The sequence below is a fragment of the Callithrix jacchus genome, chromosome 3 (assembly GCF_049354715.1).
Source record: "Callithrix jacchus isolate 240 chromosome 3, calJac240_pri, whole genome shotgun sequence".
NCBI classification, from domain to species: Eukaryota; Metazoa; Chordata; class Mammalia; order Primates; family Cebidae; genus Callithrix; species Callithrix jacchus.
In genome coordinates this window covers 22,827,402-22,846,214 of record NC_133504.1, presented here as the reverse complement: position 1 = coordinate 22,846,214, position 18,813 = coordinate 22,827,402, and the positions used below count along the sequence as shown (strand labels likewise).

General features: G+C 40.6%; 1 protein-coding gene across 22 annotated transcripts in view; it reads left to right on the top strand.

Moving 5' to 3' along the window:
• The window catches only part of PALLD (palladin, cytoskeletal associated protein), a 469,895-nt gene that overhangs the window by 15,763 nt on the left and 435,319 nt on the right, over positions 1 to 18,813 (top strand). For all 22 annotated transcript variants that reach the window (XM_078366289.1, XM_078366298.1, XM_078366290.1 and 19 more), the window contains one exon: positions 11,761 to 12,745. In XM_078366289.1, coding sequence (XP_078222415.1) covers positions 11,838 to 12,745 — 908 coding nt within the window. In that variant the 5' untranslated portion in view covers positions 11,761 to 11,837. The remainder of the gene's footprint in view (positions 1 to 11,760; positions 12,746 to 18,813) is intronic.

Genomic DNA, 18,813 nt, shown 5'->3' with positions numbered 1-18,813 from the left:
ATTTCTTAACCGACAACATGGGGGATTATCCCAAATATCATAGAGCTGGCTTTCGGGTAATCTATCCCCAAAAGTCAGCAACTTTAAAAGCAAATGGCCATCATAATTTTTAAATTTGTCTGTCTTTTCAATCTTTTGTATATTCATGTGTGAATGTGAACCATATACATTTATACCTATAGTACGTATTCAGGAACTAAAAAATAAATGTTTTCCAAAATATTAGGATAGTCATGCCAAGTTCAGATTCATAAAATTACTTACATCTAATGTGTAATATACATACCAGTGAAACTTATTTATATGCTCTATATTTTATAGTATAACATGAATCTAACAGACTTCAGATGATACTAAGTTAGGGAGAAATTGCAAACCACAAAATTACAATTAGAAACAATGTATAAATTAAGTGGCATAAAATTCCTTAAAAAGGTATGAAATAGCCATGCCTGGTGGCTTGTGTCTGTAATCCCAGCAACTCGGGAGACTGAGGCAGGAGGATTGCTTGAGGCCAGGAGTTCAAGAGCAGCCTGGGCAATGAAGGGAGACCCTGTCTCTACAGAAAATAAAAAAGAATTAGCAGCACTTGGTAGCATCCTGATTTTTCACTTTAGCTGTGCTACTTGGGAAGCTAAAGCGAAAGGATCCTTTGAGCCCATGAGGTCAATGTGGCAGTGAGCTATGATCTCATCATGCACTACTACAGCCTGGGGAACACAGAATGAGCCCCTATTGCCAAAAAGAGGAAAAAAAAAAAAAAGGAAGAGAAAGACTGAGATACATCCGGGGAGTTAACAAAATAGGTCACCATAGATGTTTACATTTGAAAGCAATATTTGCTTAGAATAAGCCAGGATCTTTATCAGGATATAAGCGGCAGCCTGTTGACAATTCAGGGTGGATAGGATTCTGTAATGACTCACAGTATTTGCCAACGCTCCCAAACCTTTGTTTCACCAAATGTTTGCTTAAGATGAAGAGTTTGGCATTATGCATAAATATCAAAATTCGCCTTGGAGAACTTGCCTTCCGAGCACCATGAGGTAACACAGCAGCTGTCCCCATGTAACAATCTGAAGGAACTGAAATGTCCTCCTCTTGTGACTTTCACCACCCTCCCTGCCGAGAGTGGACCTCCCAAAACAGTGATGGCCTGTAGATGTGAACATTAACATGCAAATGTGCATTTTATTTTATCTTATGTTTCTGGCACGCTAACAACTTTCAAATCTACTTTGCGGATGTATTGCCCAAAATCAGTTAAGAAAATATAGAAGATCAAACCAAGTAAATTTCAAATTTTAAATGTTTTCTCAATTTACTACCTCTGTCCTTTCTCTTATTAGAATTTTAGCACCCTAGGGCAGAGAATCTATCTTCTTCCCAGCTATGTTCCCGACCTATAAAAGAAGTACCTAGCACATAGTATGCACTCAATAAATAAATGCTGACTGAATAAAACTAAGCAAAAAAGGCCGGGCGCAGTGGCTCAAGCCTGTAATCCCAGCACTTTGGGAGGCTGAGGCGGGTGGATCATGAGGTCAAGAGATTGAGACCATCCTGGTCAACATGGTGAAACCCCGTCTCTACTAAAAATACAAAAATTAGCTGGGCATGATGGTGCGTGCCTGTAATCCCAGCTACTCAGGAGGCTGAGGCAGGAGAATTGCCTGAACCCAGGAGGTAGAGGTTGCAGTGAGCCAAGATCGCGCCATTGCACTCCAGCCTGGGTAACAACAGCAAAACTCGGTCTCAAAAAAAAAACTAAGCAAAAAAATATTTTTTTAGCTAAAAACATCTGTATTTTCTATGACTGAAAATTTAACCCTGAGCTTGTTACTATCCATGTGAAAGGGAGAATCATCAAAGGTTACATAATTCTTTGTCTAATAAAATTGCCAGAAAATTAAAAAATGTTTTTCCGATTCCAAAGTTTTTCATGACAAACTTTCTTTGAGGGTAATGAGAAACATTAACATCCGTGTCTTTATAGAAACTTTTTTTTTAACACAACGTCTGACCTATGGTTGTTTTTGCATTAGTGAAATGAGCAGGTAAAGCATATTTTATATGTATACATGAACAGTTATGTGTTATATGTATACACTAACATTTAGCACTGATTGTTCTATCAAGTTCTTACCAGAAAACAGAGCCTGGGGCACAAGTAACAGTTAATAAAGCCAATGAAAAACCTAGGTTAAGAGCAGAATAACATTTGGCTGCACTCAGTGGCTCATATCTGTAATCCCAGAATTTTGGGAGGCCAAGGCAGGAGGATCCCTTGAGCACAAGAGTTTGAGACCAGCCTGGGCAGCAAAGGGAGACCTCATTTCTACATAACCATATTTTAAAAATTAGCCAGGCCTGATGAGGCACAGCTGTAGTCCGAGCTACCCAGGAGGATAAGGCAGGAGGATCCTTTGAGCCCAGGAATTCAAGGTTGCAGTGAGCAATGATCATGCCATTGAGGTTCAGCCCGGGCGACAGAATGAGACCCCCACTCAAAAGAGCAAAATAGGCTCACGCCTATAATCCGAGCACTTTGGGAGGCCGAGGTGGGTGGATCACGAGGTCAAGAGATCGAGACCATCCTGGTCAACTTGGTGAAACCCCGTCTCTACTCAAAATACAAAAAATTAGCTGGGCATGGTGGCATGTGCCTGTAATCCCAGCTACTCAGGAGGCTGAGGCAGGAGAATTGCCTGAACCCAGGAGGCAGCAGTTGTGGTGAGCCGAGATTGCACCATTGCCCTCCAGCCTAGGTAACAAGAGCGAAACTTCGTCTCAAAAAAAAAAGAGCAAAATAACGTTTAGTTGAAGAGAGCATGGCCCAGAGAACTGCTAGAGCAGGTTTTGGGAGGCTGAAAGTGGGTCAGTCATCAGAACTTTTCCTGCCTCATGCCTTTGTTCGTGTGTCTGTCAAATCCTATCCATGGCTCAAACCACATTTCAAACACCAAATATTTCTTAGCTTTTCTCCATCATCTGCCATAACCTAGACAGTGTGCTAAGCATTCACCATACATAGACACCAGCCACAGCTCCTGCTTCCATGGGCTCATAGTTGAATGAGGAAAGCATTCTCTAAATAAATACTTGTGATTTAATCTGATGAATGCTATGAGAAATGCAATGCAACATGACAGGCTTGGAAGAAGAAGCAAATTTTATTGATTGGGGGATCGTTAGAAAGCACCAAAAAGAGGTAAAATTGAAGGAAGTTTTCAAGGATGAACTAACTGGAGTTTGACAAACAGAAAAAGGAAGCATATTTTAAGCAAAAGGAGCAGCAAGTGCATAGGTGTGAAAACCAGAAAGAACCTGAATTGTTCGAGGAATGGCGAGTGGGCCAGGGAGCCCTGAGTGTATGTGTGTTGGTGCTGACGGAGGGTGAGGCTGGAGCACTTCCATCAGCTCAGACTGTCCACCAGCACGTTTAACTTGTGCATCGTGCTTTGGAGCTTTTCTCAGCCAGGGAGCATCATAGGAAAAAAAAAACCAAAAGAGTGACGTGGCCAAATTGGTAACTATGATCTCTCTTACCATTTTTATCCCTTACTGCAATTTGTTGAAACTATTTTAATAGCAATTATCATGTTCCTCCTTGTAATTAAGTTATTTTTTACTCTTGTCTAATCACTTCCACTGGATTGTAAGATCATTTAAGGACAATAACTGTGCCTGGCTCATCTCTGTCCTCCTTGAAGCTTCTCTTGCACAACTAAGCAGTTGTTCCATTGATTTCATGTTCAACTTACTATTCCAGGAAAGGGAAGTAGAAGGAAGGACGCATGACTCTAAGATGGGCAAGGCCAAGGAAGGATCATTTATCCCACGAGGAAGAACACAGAGTTATGCAACTTCAAGCAAGTTAAAGAACAGCTGTGGCTGGCCACGTATGGTGGCTAACACCTGTAATCCCAGCACTTTGGGAGGCCAAGGCGAGTGAATCACCTGAGGTCAGGAGTTTGAGACCAGCCTGGCCAACATGGTGAAACCCCATCTCTACTAAAAATACAAAAATTAGCTGGGCGTGGTGGTGGGCACCTGTAATCCCAGCTACTCAGGAGGCTGAGGCCAAAGAATCCCTTGAACCCGGGAGGTGGAGGTTGCAGTGAGCCAAGATCACGCCACTGCACTCCAGCCTAGGTGACACAGCAAGACTTCATCTCAAAAGAGAAAAAAAGAATAGTTGTGGCTAACGAGCATTTTAGGGGAAATGGCAATTAAGCTAAACAGCTAATGACAGAGGTAATGGATAAGACAAGGATGAGAAAAAGAAGAAGAAGACAGAAGAATTTCTAGGAAATTCAAATTCCTCCTGAGAAAAGGGTGGAGGCAGGGGACAGGACAATTTAAAGATGTAGAAGAATCCTTTATTTCCCACAATTTTTTTTTTTTTTTTTTTTTTTGGAGATGGAGTTTTACTCTTGTTACCCAGGCTGGAGCAATGGTACGATCTTGGCTCACCACAACCGCTGCCTCCTGGGTTCAGGCAATTCTCCTGCCTCAGCCTCCCGAGTAGCTGGGATTACAGGCATGTGCCACCATGCCCAGCTAATTTTTTGTATTTTGAGTAGAGACGGGGTTTCACCATGTTGACCAGGATGGTCTCGATCTCTTGACCTCGTGATCCACCCACCTCAGCCTCCCAAAGTGCTGGGATTACAGGCGTGAGCCATCGTGCCTGGCCCTATTCCCCACAATTTCAAAATCGTTCGGTGCTACTTACTAAAGTAGAAACACTTGAATGACTCTGGTGTTTACCTCATTTCCTCTTCACTCCCTAACAGCGATATTAGTCGGTTTCCTTAGTCTATTTCATCTTCTTTGTCTATCACACCAGCATAGAGTTACCAAGAGTATTGTTTAACAGAAAACATGAAATCTCATGCAAACACTGACGATGTTTGCAGTTGTGTTTCCTTCCTTTGATTGTGACCTTTCATTTTGGGGAGTGCTGACTCACATGGAAATCTCTGAAGCACAATTTTCCAGTGAACTTGGCTCATTTGGAAACAGCCCTTTTTCATCCTTCTTGAATGACCATTTTCCCTAGACCACATGCATGTTCCCGTGGCAATAACTGGGCTGCAAATTAAGCCTGAACCAGATGTGCCATAGAAATATCACTTTCTTTCTCAATGTGCAAGCAGTTTTAAAGCTACACCTAATTCTGACCACTGGATCCTGTCAGATGGGGCCTCTTTAAAACCAAAATATAAGTTAAGAAGCAGGTGAGATGATCTGTCTCCGGCAAACACACCCTACTTTAAGAAGCGAAAATGTTTTCATCATTCAGAACTTTGCTTTAAGCTTTCTCCTATAATGCTTCTTGTGATGTTTTAAAACGTATCATATTATGTTCATTTGGAACTAAAATACAATTGAATTCATAGCAGAACTCTGATTTCTGATCCATGGTTTTGTTAGTCTGATATATTACTTAGGAATCTCAATTATGAAAGCTACAATGGTAAGATGGTAAAGTGCATAGATCATGAGCTCTGGAGTAATTGCCTGGGCTTAAACCTTGGTTCTCTTACTCAGATTTTCTGCCTCTATTTCCTTCTTTCTAAACCAGAGGCTATTGTGAGGATTTTAAATGAAATAATCTACATGATGGCTCTGGGTACAATGCCCATCTCAGGGTAAGCAGTCCATGATTAGTCATTATCATTATCAAACACTGTCATCATTATTAGCCTTTATGTATGTAGCATGAATTCATTAGGCAGCTAATGTTCTATAGAAGAGGTTGGCAATTTTTTCTATAAAAATCCAGGTAAATATTTCAGGCTTTGGGTACCATACAGTCTCTGTTCCAACTACTCAACTCTGACATTGGTCCAAGAAAACAAAGACAATCTCTACATTTAAACTCCTGCCCATGAATTCCAATCCAGGATACATGTCAAAGGCCACTTTTCCTTGCCCATATTTTCAATGACCTTGCCCACTTCCCTCCCATTTTACCTGTCTATCAAATTGGGATCATCTGTCTGTGCACCTTCACCTGGAAGGCTGAGCTCTGGTGGAATTACACAGATTAATGACACTATAAATATATCACATTTAACTTTAGCCAGGCCCTCACTTCTGCCCATAAATCCTTCTTGGGAAAATTCTTTCTCCCTTTTTCTACAACAGCTATTTCAAATCATCTCCTGTCCTCATAAACTTCTGTTGCACAGAAGTCTCAGTGTGGGAACGCTTTTTTCTTCCTATTATAAATTTGTGCAGAGAATCTCATTCTTTCTCTCTCTTTCCCTCTCTCTCAGCCTCTTCTCTCTCTCTCTCTCTCTCTCTCTCTCTCTGTCTCTCTCTCTCTCTCTCTCTCTCACACACACACACACACACACACACACCCTGTTACTTCTCTCCTTTAACAATGAAAGAACTGCCTCTTCCTACCTGAAGCTGAACACATCATATTACATTCGTGCTATAGTAACTCATTTCTTCTTAAATATTCTGAGAGCTGACCTATAAATCGTCCTCATTTTCTTACATTTATTTTCACTTTCTCCCTTCTTGCTGCATCATTCCATTTGTATAAAACATGTTACAGTCCTCTATCCTAACAATGAACAATAAACTTCACTACAATCTATACTTTTGTTCAACTACTACCTTCTGTCTCTCTTTCTATTATCTCTTCAAAATGATTCACCTCACCTGTAATATTTTCTTTCTTTCCTTCTTTCCTTTTCTTCCATGTAGTAATCTGGGTTATGTTTCTGTTGCATACACTGAAATTGCTTTGCTGATGATGCTAAATATTCCTAACTTGCTAAAATCAAAAGGTCAGGTACTGCTTCCTGAGATATTTTCTTTCCCAGCTTCCATGATATCGAGCTCTCCTGGCTTCCCTTTGACTCTCTGAAGGATTTTCTCTCCTCCTTCTTTTTTCCTCAATGACCTCGTGCATTCCCATGTCTTAAAGTGCCACCCATAGGCTAATAATCCCCAATCCAGTTCTGCTCTCCCTCCTCCTGGTCTCTAGACCAGCATCTCAAATCTCCTAGACATCAACACCAGAGTTACCAAAGTTCCCACAACTGCAAAAGGCTCAAATCAAAATCAAGCTTTAAAACAAAACAAAACAAAAATAAAAAACAACAACAACAAAACTTGTTCTTCCACTTGTAGCATGTAAGTTAATGGCACCACCCATCTGGTTGTTAGGCAACAAACCTGTAATCCTGCCTCGGCATTGTCTCTGCCTTGATTCAGTTACCAAGTTCTTTCCTTTCTGTCATCTATCTCACGGCCCCCAGACCCACTGCTTCCCTGAATCATCAGCTCTCACTTCAGAGTCCAAGGTGGCCACATCTAATAGCTGTCTATGCCAAGTGCCAGGACTTGTGCCCAGTCTCTAAGGGTCTAGGAAAGAAAATACTTGGAGATTTCACATCCCATGACAAGTGAGCTCAGTTTCTCACTGAGGCTCAGAATGTGAGGAATTCTCCAAAATGAAGAAGTCCAGATGATGGCAACCAAATGCGAAAGCATGGTAAATATGCACATCCCCTGGATAACTGCACGAGCCTTCTTGTGGACCGCGCTGCTGTCAGTCCTATCTTCCCCTTCCCCCTCCTCTGTCCGCAATCCAGGCTGCAGTCACTTATCTTTCAACAATGTAAGTCTGGTGATGTTTCTCAGAAACTTCACACTCTTCCTTGCCTACTCACCACCTATAACGTAAAATGCAAGCTCCTCGTGTGGCTCCAGGCCCTCTCTGACCTGACTCCTGCTTTCTAGCCTTATCTCTGGTTATTTTTCCAACTCCAGATAGATTTCTGTTTAGCTGAAATGCTTAGCGGAGTTAACTGAGACTGCCATGTGCTCTCTGAGATCCAAGTCTTTTTTCTACTTTTTTTTTGAGACCAAGTCTCACTCTGTTGCCCAGGCTGGAGTGCAATGATGTGATCTCAGTTTACTGAAACCTCCGCTTCCCAGGTTCAAGTGATTCTCCTGTCTTAGCCTCCCAAGTAGCTGACGCTACAGACATGCACAACCATGCTCAGCAAAGTTTTGTATTTTTAGTAGAGATGGGGTTTCACCATGTTGACCAGGATGGTCTCGATCTCTGGACCTCGTGATCAGCCCACCTCAGCCTCCCTAAGTGCTGGGATTACAGGCGTGAGCCATCATGCCCTGCTGAATCCAAGTCTTAGAATACGTTTCTGTCAGTATGCTCTTCACCTCCTCACTTCCCCATCCCTCACACATCATTCTCTCAGCTTTCTGTCTTTCATAAACGTTTCCTAATCCTGACCGTGCTGTTTTTTCTAGGTGCTATCACAGTACTTTGGTTTTCTATACCACTGCAGGATGACTATACCTAACAATAACATACTATATAGTTTCAAATAGCTAGAAGGAGGATGTGGAATGTTCCCAACACAATGAAATCCTAAATGTTAGAGAAGACAGATATGCTAGCTGCCCTGATCTGATCACTATACATTATATGTATTGAAACATCACTAGTTACCCCATGAATATGTACAATTATTATACATATTCAGTAAACACATATAACACATAAAATTCAGTTTTTGTGTTAAAATCGGTGCTAAAAGAGACTGAAAAACATTTTGTGTCAACCAGACCTGGGGTAGGCTAAGCTGAAAATCCAAGGAGATAATTGCAACAAAACCTTTGATTCTTGATGTGACTAAATTTTGAAGCCTAAGCTGGGATGGATGTACTACATAGACCAGAATTACCCAGTCACAATGTGTTTATGGACTATCTACCACATACTCGGGAGTGTGTTAGGGCAGGGGTACCTTGGAAAAGAGAAGGTTTTTGCCCTCATGGAACTTAATACAAATTACAAATAAATAGTTGGTGGACAAACATACTTTCAGCTGCGGAGTCTCCCCTTCTCCATCTTCATGTCTCTTTGGGATCCATGCTACCTGATGGCTCATCTTCCCACACCTTATAAGAGCTGATCCTGATCCTGCCTTCCCCTAAAGTTATCTACCACGTGTACTGACTGAGGGAGCAATGGTACTTCAGAGCTCCGTACTGAGAGAAGCCAAGATGCCTTGGTAGGACAAACTATAAAACATTTTGAAGTAGACAAAATGGTACTGGGCGTCCTTGCAGTGGAATGCTGGGTGGGCTCTGATGAGTCTTTCAGGGTCCTCTAATTCCACACGGTAGATGCCTTTCATTGTCTTTACAATTTTACAACTCTGTAATTTGGAGAAATCTAAAAACAATGCAAATTATACTGGTACAAAGATATAAAAATGATTTTTTTCTAGCAGAAATTCTGTAGATTTCCACTCTTATAAATGATTCCAAACATTATATTTTACGCTCCATAGGTATTAACTGGTTTTAAATCTCTTACCAAATTCATTTTACCATTCCTGATCACCTACATATGGATCTGGTCTTCAGCATCTCCTTCGAAACGGTTGTAACATATTACTGGTTTTCTCAATTACTTTGTTAAATAAAAGCTCACATACACGTTATTTTATTCTTATATATTTACTATACCTTTGCCTTTTCAAAATCGCATTTTAACTGCCTGTTTCTCATGAAAAAATATATTCAAGTATTAAAATATACTGAATGTAATTGTGTTCCTTATATGAGCCATATCTAAATAACTGGAGACCATCCAAGATGTTACTATTCTGCATTACAGACAGGACAAAGGAATTAGAGTGATATTTGGGTTGACAAAGTCAGGGAGAATGATGAGACCCTCTGAAGGATTCAAGACTGACTTGAAGAGTATGAAATATGGTTCAGTAGATAGAGTAGGGCTAGCTTGTGGAGAATCTGATAATTCAGGCACAAAAAAGTATCTTTCTAAGAAGACATCTAAGACAAAAGTACAGCATTCAATTTAAGAAGATGGGGTATGTTGATATTGAATTTGAGGATCTCTTCTGTTTAATCGGTCTATGACTCACTGTAGCCAATGAAGTGGTAGGTTCTTGAGGTGGATTTTTATAACCCCCGGACTCTTGCATAATGTTTTAGGATTTTGTTTTGTTCTTTTTTGTTTGTTTTTGTTTTTGTTTTTTGAGACAGAGTCTCGTTCTGTCACCCAGGCTGGAGTGCAGAGGCACAATCTCGGCTCACTGCAACCTCCGCCTCCCAGGTTTAAGTGATTCTCCTGCCTCAACCTCCCTAGTAGCTGGGACTACAGGCATGTGCAACTATGTTCAGCTAATGTTCTGTATTTTCAGTAGAGACAGGGTTTCACTGTGTTAGCCAGGATGGTCTCAATCTCCTGACCTTGTGATCTGCTGGGAAGCTACTTCTACACAAGCAGCTCAATTCAGTCCTCTGGAAACAACCATTTCTGGGGAATGCCCCACCAAGTGTACCCCTGACTGATACAAGGTAGAAAGTTGAGGTTCACCACACCCAGGAAGCTTCCATGATTCACTCCTAGACTCAGTCTTATGGCAGAGATCACTGCTGGTTTCCTAGATCTTCCCTCTCAGTACTCTATGAATAATAGAATACAACAAAAGAACGACACACTTAGAGTAACAAGGAGTCACTGCCTCGCAATATTTAGTTCAAAATGTCAGTGGAATTTAAATTGCTATAGTAGTTTATAGATAATGGAACATCTCTTCTGTAATTCGGTGATATTCCCATGTCGGTGTTCTATGCAAAGCCTCTAGTGCTCTCACATGCCCTTCAAGATTAGATGAGGCTCTCATGGCCCCCAGGTTTTTTTCACTTTCCTTTGAAGCCTTATCAAACTTTTATATTATTAGTATATTCTTTGTTTAATACCTTCTCCATCTCCTCCGCTTTCCCACCTCCCATGACTTTTAACTCCTTAAACATGATGACTGTGTGGTAAGTCTGGATCAAGACTCAGCAAACTTCAGCCCCCGGGCCAAATCCACCCCAATACTTTTTTTTTTGTAGGGCCTGCATACTAAAAATGTTTTTCTCTTTTTTAAACTGTTGTTTAAAAATCAAATATCAAAATAATAACAGTTTTGACACATTAAAATGATATAAAATTCAAATATGAGTGTCCATAAAGTCTTATTGGCACACAGTCATGCTCATTCATATATATATCACCTAGGGCTGGTTTTATGCTACCATGCAGAGTTGAGTAATTAAAACAGAGGCTGGACAGCCCACAAAGTCAAGAGTATCTACTATCTGGCCCTTTACAGAAAAGTTTGCCAGTCCCTGGCATAAAGCACAGCTGTACCTCTAGCACCTGAAAGTTAATAGTAAGTGATGATTACTATCTGTTGAACTCTTGAGTGAATGAATATGAATGAACATGACTGGAAACCACCAAGTTTCCAAGATTTCATTGAAAACCATAAATAAATGAAAATTGGAATCCTTAAAATGTATTTTGTGGTTTAGGGTTAGATGATCAGGGTCAGATTTACTAAAAATATCAATATTCAATTGATCTCATCAATTAATCTAATGAGAGCTTAATAAGGTGGGAGGGGCGCTGGCTGGGAGAATTACAGAATGCCTTATCCTACTAATCTTTTTGAATGATTTAATACTGCCTAGTGAGATATTTGATAGCACTCACAGGGCATGTATTAAAATCATAAATGATGTACACTATATACTTGATATTTCCTCCAACATGAAGAGTAAAGAAAACTCATATTCGTTCGCTTCAATGCTTCTCCCAATTCGTGATTTAGAAGTTTTATGATAAAATCTAGGGGGGAAAAGTCATTGCTACTAATGACATTCTATGCTGTCTTTCAGATCGTAAGAAAACAGGCTCCGGTGCCTCTAGCTTTCCTGTCGAAAGCAGACGCCGAGTGCATGAAGACTGTTCGAAAATGTCAGGGAAATCCTCCCGTCAGTCCTTCTATGACTCGCTGTCAGACGTGCAGGAAGAAAGCAAGAATGCTGACATCTTCCCAGGCCTTTCTGCTTTCCTCAGCCAGGAAGAGATAAACAAGAGTCTTGACCTGGCCCGGAGAGCCATCGCCAACTCCGAAACAGAAGATTTTGACTCGGAAAAGGAGATCTCGCAGATTTTCAATACCTCTCCCGCAAGCATCTGCGAAAATCCTTCCCACAAGGAGACCAGACTGGGTGACCACACCTCAGCAAGACCTCAGGATAACAGGTCGACACCGGCCCAGCCTCTGGCAGAACAAACTAAGAGCATCTCTTCGCCTGCTTCAAAGAGGAAAGCTGCCATGTCTCCCCTGCTCACCAGGCCCAGCTATATCCGGAGCCTCCGAAAGGCTGAAAAACGCGGTGCAAAAACTCCGAACACGAATGTCAAGCCCAAAACTGCGGCTCAAGGAAAGGCTGGCCCCCAGAGCCAGCTGTGTGATAAGGCGGCTAATTTAATTGAGGAGCTGACAACCATATTCAGAGAAGCCACGAAGCCAAGAAACAGAAGCCCGAATGGGGAGTCCTCGTCACCAGACAGTGGGTACCTGTCTCCCCAAAATCAGCCGTCAGCCCTGCTGAATGCCTCAGCCAGCCAGAGCCCTACGGAAGAGCAAGGGGAGATGGAAGGAGAGGTCAGATCTCCTGGGGCCAGGCATTGCTACCAGGCCAGCCAAGATATGGCAGTGCCACCCAGCCGCAGCTCTCACCCACAGCCCCGCAGTCCGCTCCACTTCCCAGCTGCACCTCGATTCATCCAAAAGCTGAGGAGCCAAGAAGTAGCGGAAGGGAGCCAAGTGTATCTGGAGTGTAGAGTCACTGGAAACCCCACTCCTAGAGTCAGGTATGAGGTTTTTTTTTAATTATGCGTAACAAATTATTTTGTTGACTTTGGTGTTACTCTAATACGGGAGGAAGGAAGATTTTCTGTGTAGTTAGCCCTCTGGAGACAGAGGTAGAGGTTTTGCAAGGAGAGAAGCATCCCAGAATTGCAACTACCAGCTAGTTATCACCGGCCAGATCTATCTGTTGTCATGCACCCTCTGTGTATGGAGGGAAGGCAGAGGACTTGAGCAGGCTGAGAGGAATGAACACGGTTTGTTCGGTAAGACAGTGAAAGTAATAACCTAGGGATGCTTATGATGTGAAACTGATTTACTCTAAGTGCTGTGAAAAGTGTGTGTATATTTGAATATGAGTTTTTAAAGATGCTGAAAGCACGGCTAAAACTGGCAGCTATCTAGAAGTGAAAGGCACAGGAGTGCAGAGGCTGACCTTCAGATTAGCCCATCCCTCAATAACGCATAGAAGGGAATCATAAACCCCAAGGCCTACTTGAGGAGACAGAGTAGGAGGAGCCTGAGGGTCAAAAAACCACCTATCAGGTCCCAATCTCATGACCTGGGTGACAGAATAATCTATGTGCCAAAGCCCTGTGGCATGTAACTGACCCATGGAACAAACCTGCATATGCGTCCTCAAACATAAAATAAAAGTTGCAAAGAAGAAAAAAGGATTCTCATATACAAGAAAGAAACAACAAAGAAACAAACAAAAATTATCCCCCACATAGATAATTCAGTCTCGGGCCTGGGCTAACGAGGCACCTATTCAGTAACATAAGCACACACACATCCCTTCAAGGTGATGCAAACAAAGAAGGCAGAACTTTCCTAAGAAAGAGATAAACCAGGTCAGGAGCTCCACAGGTCTGTCTGTGATTTCTATACAGGCTCTTGCCGCTGGAGCATAGAGACAGCAAGAAATAACAGTGAAGGGAGTGTGCACAGAGAGTTAATAAGCACTTAAACCACCATGTTCCTTAGAATTCCCATAACTCTTCTGACTTCCTTGTAGCGTTTATACCTTCTGTGCACAAATGTTAAGAGGAAAGAGAGATACTGAAGACCTCCTGTAGGGTTTCCAGTCATAATTTGGTTTCTCAGCTGTGTGACCTTAGTCAAGTTACTCTACCCCTCTGTGCCTCAGTTTCTTCATCTGTAAATGGGAATGATACTACCTACATCATTCTGTTTTGTGATTAAATAAAATAATATGTGTGGAAATTAAAGGAGTGCCTTGCAGCTAGTAGCTGCTGCATTAGCATGACCTGTTATCTCTATTATTTCTCATTTCTTCATTTTATATGGCAAAATGAAAATAACACTTCAAGTCTGGATTATCCTACAAAAGTAATGCATATTCATTTATCTTGGAAGTTTTGCTTTCATTCATGCAGAGTGCTTTACCCAAACTGCATAATTATTTTAAAAGTTAACTCAAAATTATTTGATTTGGAAGAAATGGTAAAGTAGACATCACTAACTAAAGACTGAAACACTGGTACTTTCTCTCTTTTTATTATAATAGCAGATATTTATTGGACAGTTGCTATGAACCAGTGCTGCACAACATTCTTTACACAATTATCTCATGTAATCTCCACAATCACCATTTTTAAGAAGGAAGCTGTTAACCTCACCATATTTCATATGAGGAGACTGAGCCTTAGAAAGTAGGAAAATTTTGTCCAAATTTATTGCTTCAGGTGCCTGCCCCTCTCCCTGGCCATATGAATCAAAATTGCCTGAATTCTTTATTTGTAACAGCTTTATAGAGACATAATTGGCATACAATAAAGTTTACATATTTAACATATACAATTTGATATGTTTTAACCCCATTAAACCATCTTCACAATCAATATCGTGAACACAGTCCACAGCTCCAGAACCTTCCTCCATTCTTTTTGTAATTCTTCTTTTCAGCCCTTTCCTGACACACCCCCTTTCTGTCCCAGGCTGCCGCTGCTATGCTCTTTCATATAGATTTGCTTTCATTTTCTAGAACTTTATATAAATGGAATATATTATTTCAGTGTAGTACATGCTCTTGATTTGTCTAGCTTTAAAATTCAGCATGATTACTTTGAGAGTCTTCCATGTTGTTGCATGAGTCAATAATTCATTCTTTAATATTGCTAGGTAGTGTTCCATTTTTGGATATACAGATTATTCAGGTATGGTACTTTCTTATTAGTAGCATTTCACAGAGCACGAACTTCCCTACATCTCTCATCCTGCGCCACTTACACAAACGTTGCTAGTGCTGGTTTCTTAATCTGACATCACTGTGCACACACGTGAAGTGAACATCAGCAGTACTGGCTGAAAAGTTGTGCGATTAGAGGCAGGAGATTTTTTTCACCACCAATTCGTTCAACTAATTCACCCTGAGTCAGCTTTTACAGTAATACTCTAATTCTTTAAGAAACTGACAGCAGGGGGCAGTAAAAAACTTTAAGATATTCATTTAATTAAATATGTCGTTTTAATTCTGCATTTTTATATGTTATTTATATATTATCTATATATATGAATAATTTGTTTTTTACATTTTACCTTTGACAGAAATGAATTCTTCTTTCAAATACTATTTGGATTTTTTTTTTTTTTTTTTGAGATGGAGTCTTGCTCAGTCACCCAGGCCAGAGCGCAGTAGTATGATCTCGGCTCACTGTAACCTCCACCTCCCAGGTTCCAGTGATTCTCCTGCCTCAGCCTCCCAGTAGCTGGGATTACAGGCACCCACCATGCCCAGCCAATTTTTTTGAATTTTTAGTAGAGACAGTATTTCACCATGTTGGCCAGGCTGGTCTCGAACACTTGACCTCAAGTGATTCGCCCACCTCAGCCTCCCAAAGTGCTGGGATCACAGGTGTGAGCCACTGCATCCAGCCTCTATTTAGATTTTTTAACCTACTGATCTTGCAATCAAATAATTTTCATTAGAAATACATTCTTATGTCACTGAAAACAGTTCCACAGATTTTCAAACGACATATGGTTCCACCTACATTTACTTCTAAAACAGCCCTTCTAAATGGATTACCATGGAAAGTATACTACAACCTTTAAAACAATGGCAGAAAGCAGTCCATTTAGCATTGAAGAATTAATTAAGGTGAGCAGACCATAATCACTGTATTAAAATTCACTTAACCATTTGGTGATTCTAGGGGCCATCAAATTCACACTTCTGCCTCTTTGAGGGTAGAGGAAATAAAATTTAATTTGGTTTGTATCTGCAGTATTATTAACTAGTTTTCTCTTACTCTGCAGTCTATAAAAGTCCAAAATTCATTGACAAATTATGCTCTTCTAGAATAATTAAGTCTTTCATAAAATATTCCATTGTCGAAAGTTAGCTGGTCATGTTTGTACCCTGTAGAGGTTTTGGGTTTGGAGGTGGTTTTTCTTTTTGTTTGTGAGATAAAGTATAGATGCGCATTGGATTTTCTTGATTTCTTTCCAAAGGTCTTGATCCTCCTTGTCACGTATTCATAAGTGCACCAGATGCCTAAGAACCTTGAGCTCTTTTGACCACATGAGACATATGACAGTCATAAGAAAAAACCTTTGAAGGAAATTTTCTATCAGAAAGAAAATCTTTATTAAAGATTTCCTGCAATGGGGCATTTTAGAACCTAACTCAGACTGTCAGTCCAGAGGACCTAGGACCTAGAGCTTAGGCAGATCTATTGATTAGCAGGCCATCTCCTGAGGTTCTAGAAGCAGTTGGCAGACGTGTGGAAAGGCAAGTGGATGTCAGGAGAATCTAAAGCAAGCCATAGGCAGAGGTGCAAGAGACGCCAGTTGGTGAGTGCAGAGACACTCATCAGCTTTGGGTAGTTGGCAGCTGTACTGGGAGGTCAGTGAGGTATGGTGCCAAGAAGCTTGGCAGTTGGCCAATGGAAAGGGCCAGGCTAACTTACAGGGAATGCACCACAGGAAAACATGGCAGCAGAGAGGAGGAAGAAAACACAGGAACTGGAACATGGGGAGAAGCCTTTACCTTGCAAGAGTTGAAGCCAGTGCAAGGCAGGACCATAGCTCCAGGAAGACAAAAGAACGGAGCAGAATCTTCGTGACTCAACTTGTGCTGGGTCCAGATTAGGGAAACCAACTGCTAGATCGACATGGCTGGGCTATGAAGCAGCTGTCTGGAGCTTAGATAACAACAGAGATTGTTTACTTTGGAAAAGTAACAGAAACAATAGAGTAAAATGAGGCCAGGCCAGTCATTTCAAGGCAAGGCAATTCTACTTCAGATATAGCCACTTCACCCTCTCACACTGTATGACCAGTTATGACTACAAACAGGACTGAAAATATGTTTTCCTCTTTTATTCTTGCATATCCAACAAAATCTCAACAAGAGAAGGAAAAGCTGATAGAAGAAAAACCCATGCATAAAAATGGAAGTTTTATACAATGAAATAGTATTCACATGATATGCAAATTACATTCACAATTTGAATTACTATGTTAAACAAAATCAAGTCAGAATTCATTTATTTCTCTGATTATGCTCAAATGTTCCATATTCTCATACACTCCTTCCAAACAACATAAAGACCTGTTCCCTGATATCACTCACCTTCCCTGTTCTCCCCACTCTTGACTTCCATGAGTTGGTTCAAAAAAATTGTGAAGAACTTTAGTTCAAAATTATCTCTGGTATTATAAAAAGGAGACCTTATATTTTTGCTTTATACCTTTAAAATATTTTATTATGAAAACTCTATGTTTTAAAACCATTTAAATGTAGGGACACTGTGAAACGATGTGCCTAGTAATAGAAAAATCATTCATTATTCATGGAGGCTGGAGTATATCTCAGGTCTTATGATTCTCAATCCTGTGCTGCAGTTGTTAATGAGAAGACTTAGCCACTGTCACTGTGGTGTTAGAAGCTATGCATGGCTTACTGACAGCCTCCAGAAATGGAGACAGTGGAATTGCCACCTTTAAAAATCTACGCTTGGAATTCATATCCCAAATATCTTCAAAGAAAATGGTAGCCTGGCAATTTTCCAGTAACTTTCCATGTGAAAAAAGAAAGCAAAGCCCTCCATGGGTGTCCTTCCCCTTTTTTGTGCTGAGTTAATCATGGTCAATCAACAGAAAATAAGAATTTTTTTTAAGGTGGGGGTAGTGAGCATGCAAACATTCAGTGTTGGGTAGTTGGCAGCTGTACTGGGAGGCGAGTAAAGTGTGGTGCCGAGGAGCTTGGCGGTGGGCCAATGGAAAAGTCCAGGCTGATGTTCAGGGAATGCTCCACAGGAAAACATGGCAGCAGGATCAAGACATAGGGACTAGAACATGGGGAGAAACTATGTTATTCTCCATGAAATTACTACAAATAAAACAAAGCATTACCATTTTATCTACAAGTAGTCCAAGCACATCTTTATATTAGATTATATTATTAACATAAAGTAAATGTGTACATATGTAAAAGAAAAAAAAACACTTGGTGTAGTAAAAGTGGAATCTAGCAATGTGTTTTAATATTCTAAATACAATTACTTATATCTAATCATAAGATACTCACTAGGTCATTGTTAGCTCATAAAGTTTTATTTACTATATATAATTAAAAGTAATAAAATCATTTCTTTTTATAATGAAAACACAGCATATCCAATGCCTCCAATTAGTTTACATCCACAAGACTTTGATCATCATCGAAAGTCAAAACAAGAGGATTAGTCATACCAAATCTATGCAACTGTGTCTGTAGAAATGTCCATCTTCTCAATAGCCAGAAAAACGAACCATCAATTTACTTTTCTTACTAAACTCATCAGTATGTGGTATCAGTCTTTTGACTGATTTGGTTTGGAAAATGTGGCAATAGCATCACTAGCCAATAGTTTATGAATATGCAGTGCTTATAAAGTGAAGATCCAGGTGGCTTAGCCCAGGAGTGTTGCTGTTGTTAAAGAACGTAGTCAACAATGAGATAATAGAAAATACCATCAGATTATCAAAACGAAAAAGTCCTGACAATGCATGTGTTGTTACTGCAACATGTAAATAGGTACAACCAGTTTGGAAAACTGTTTCA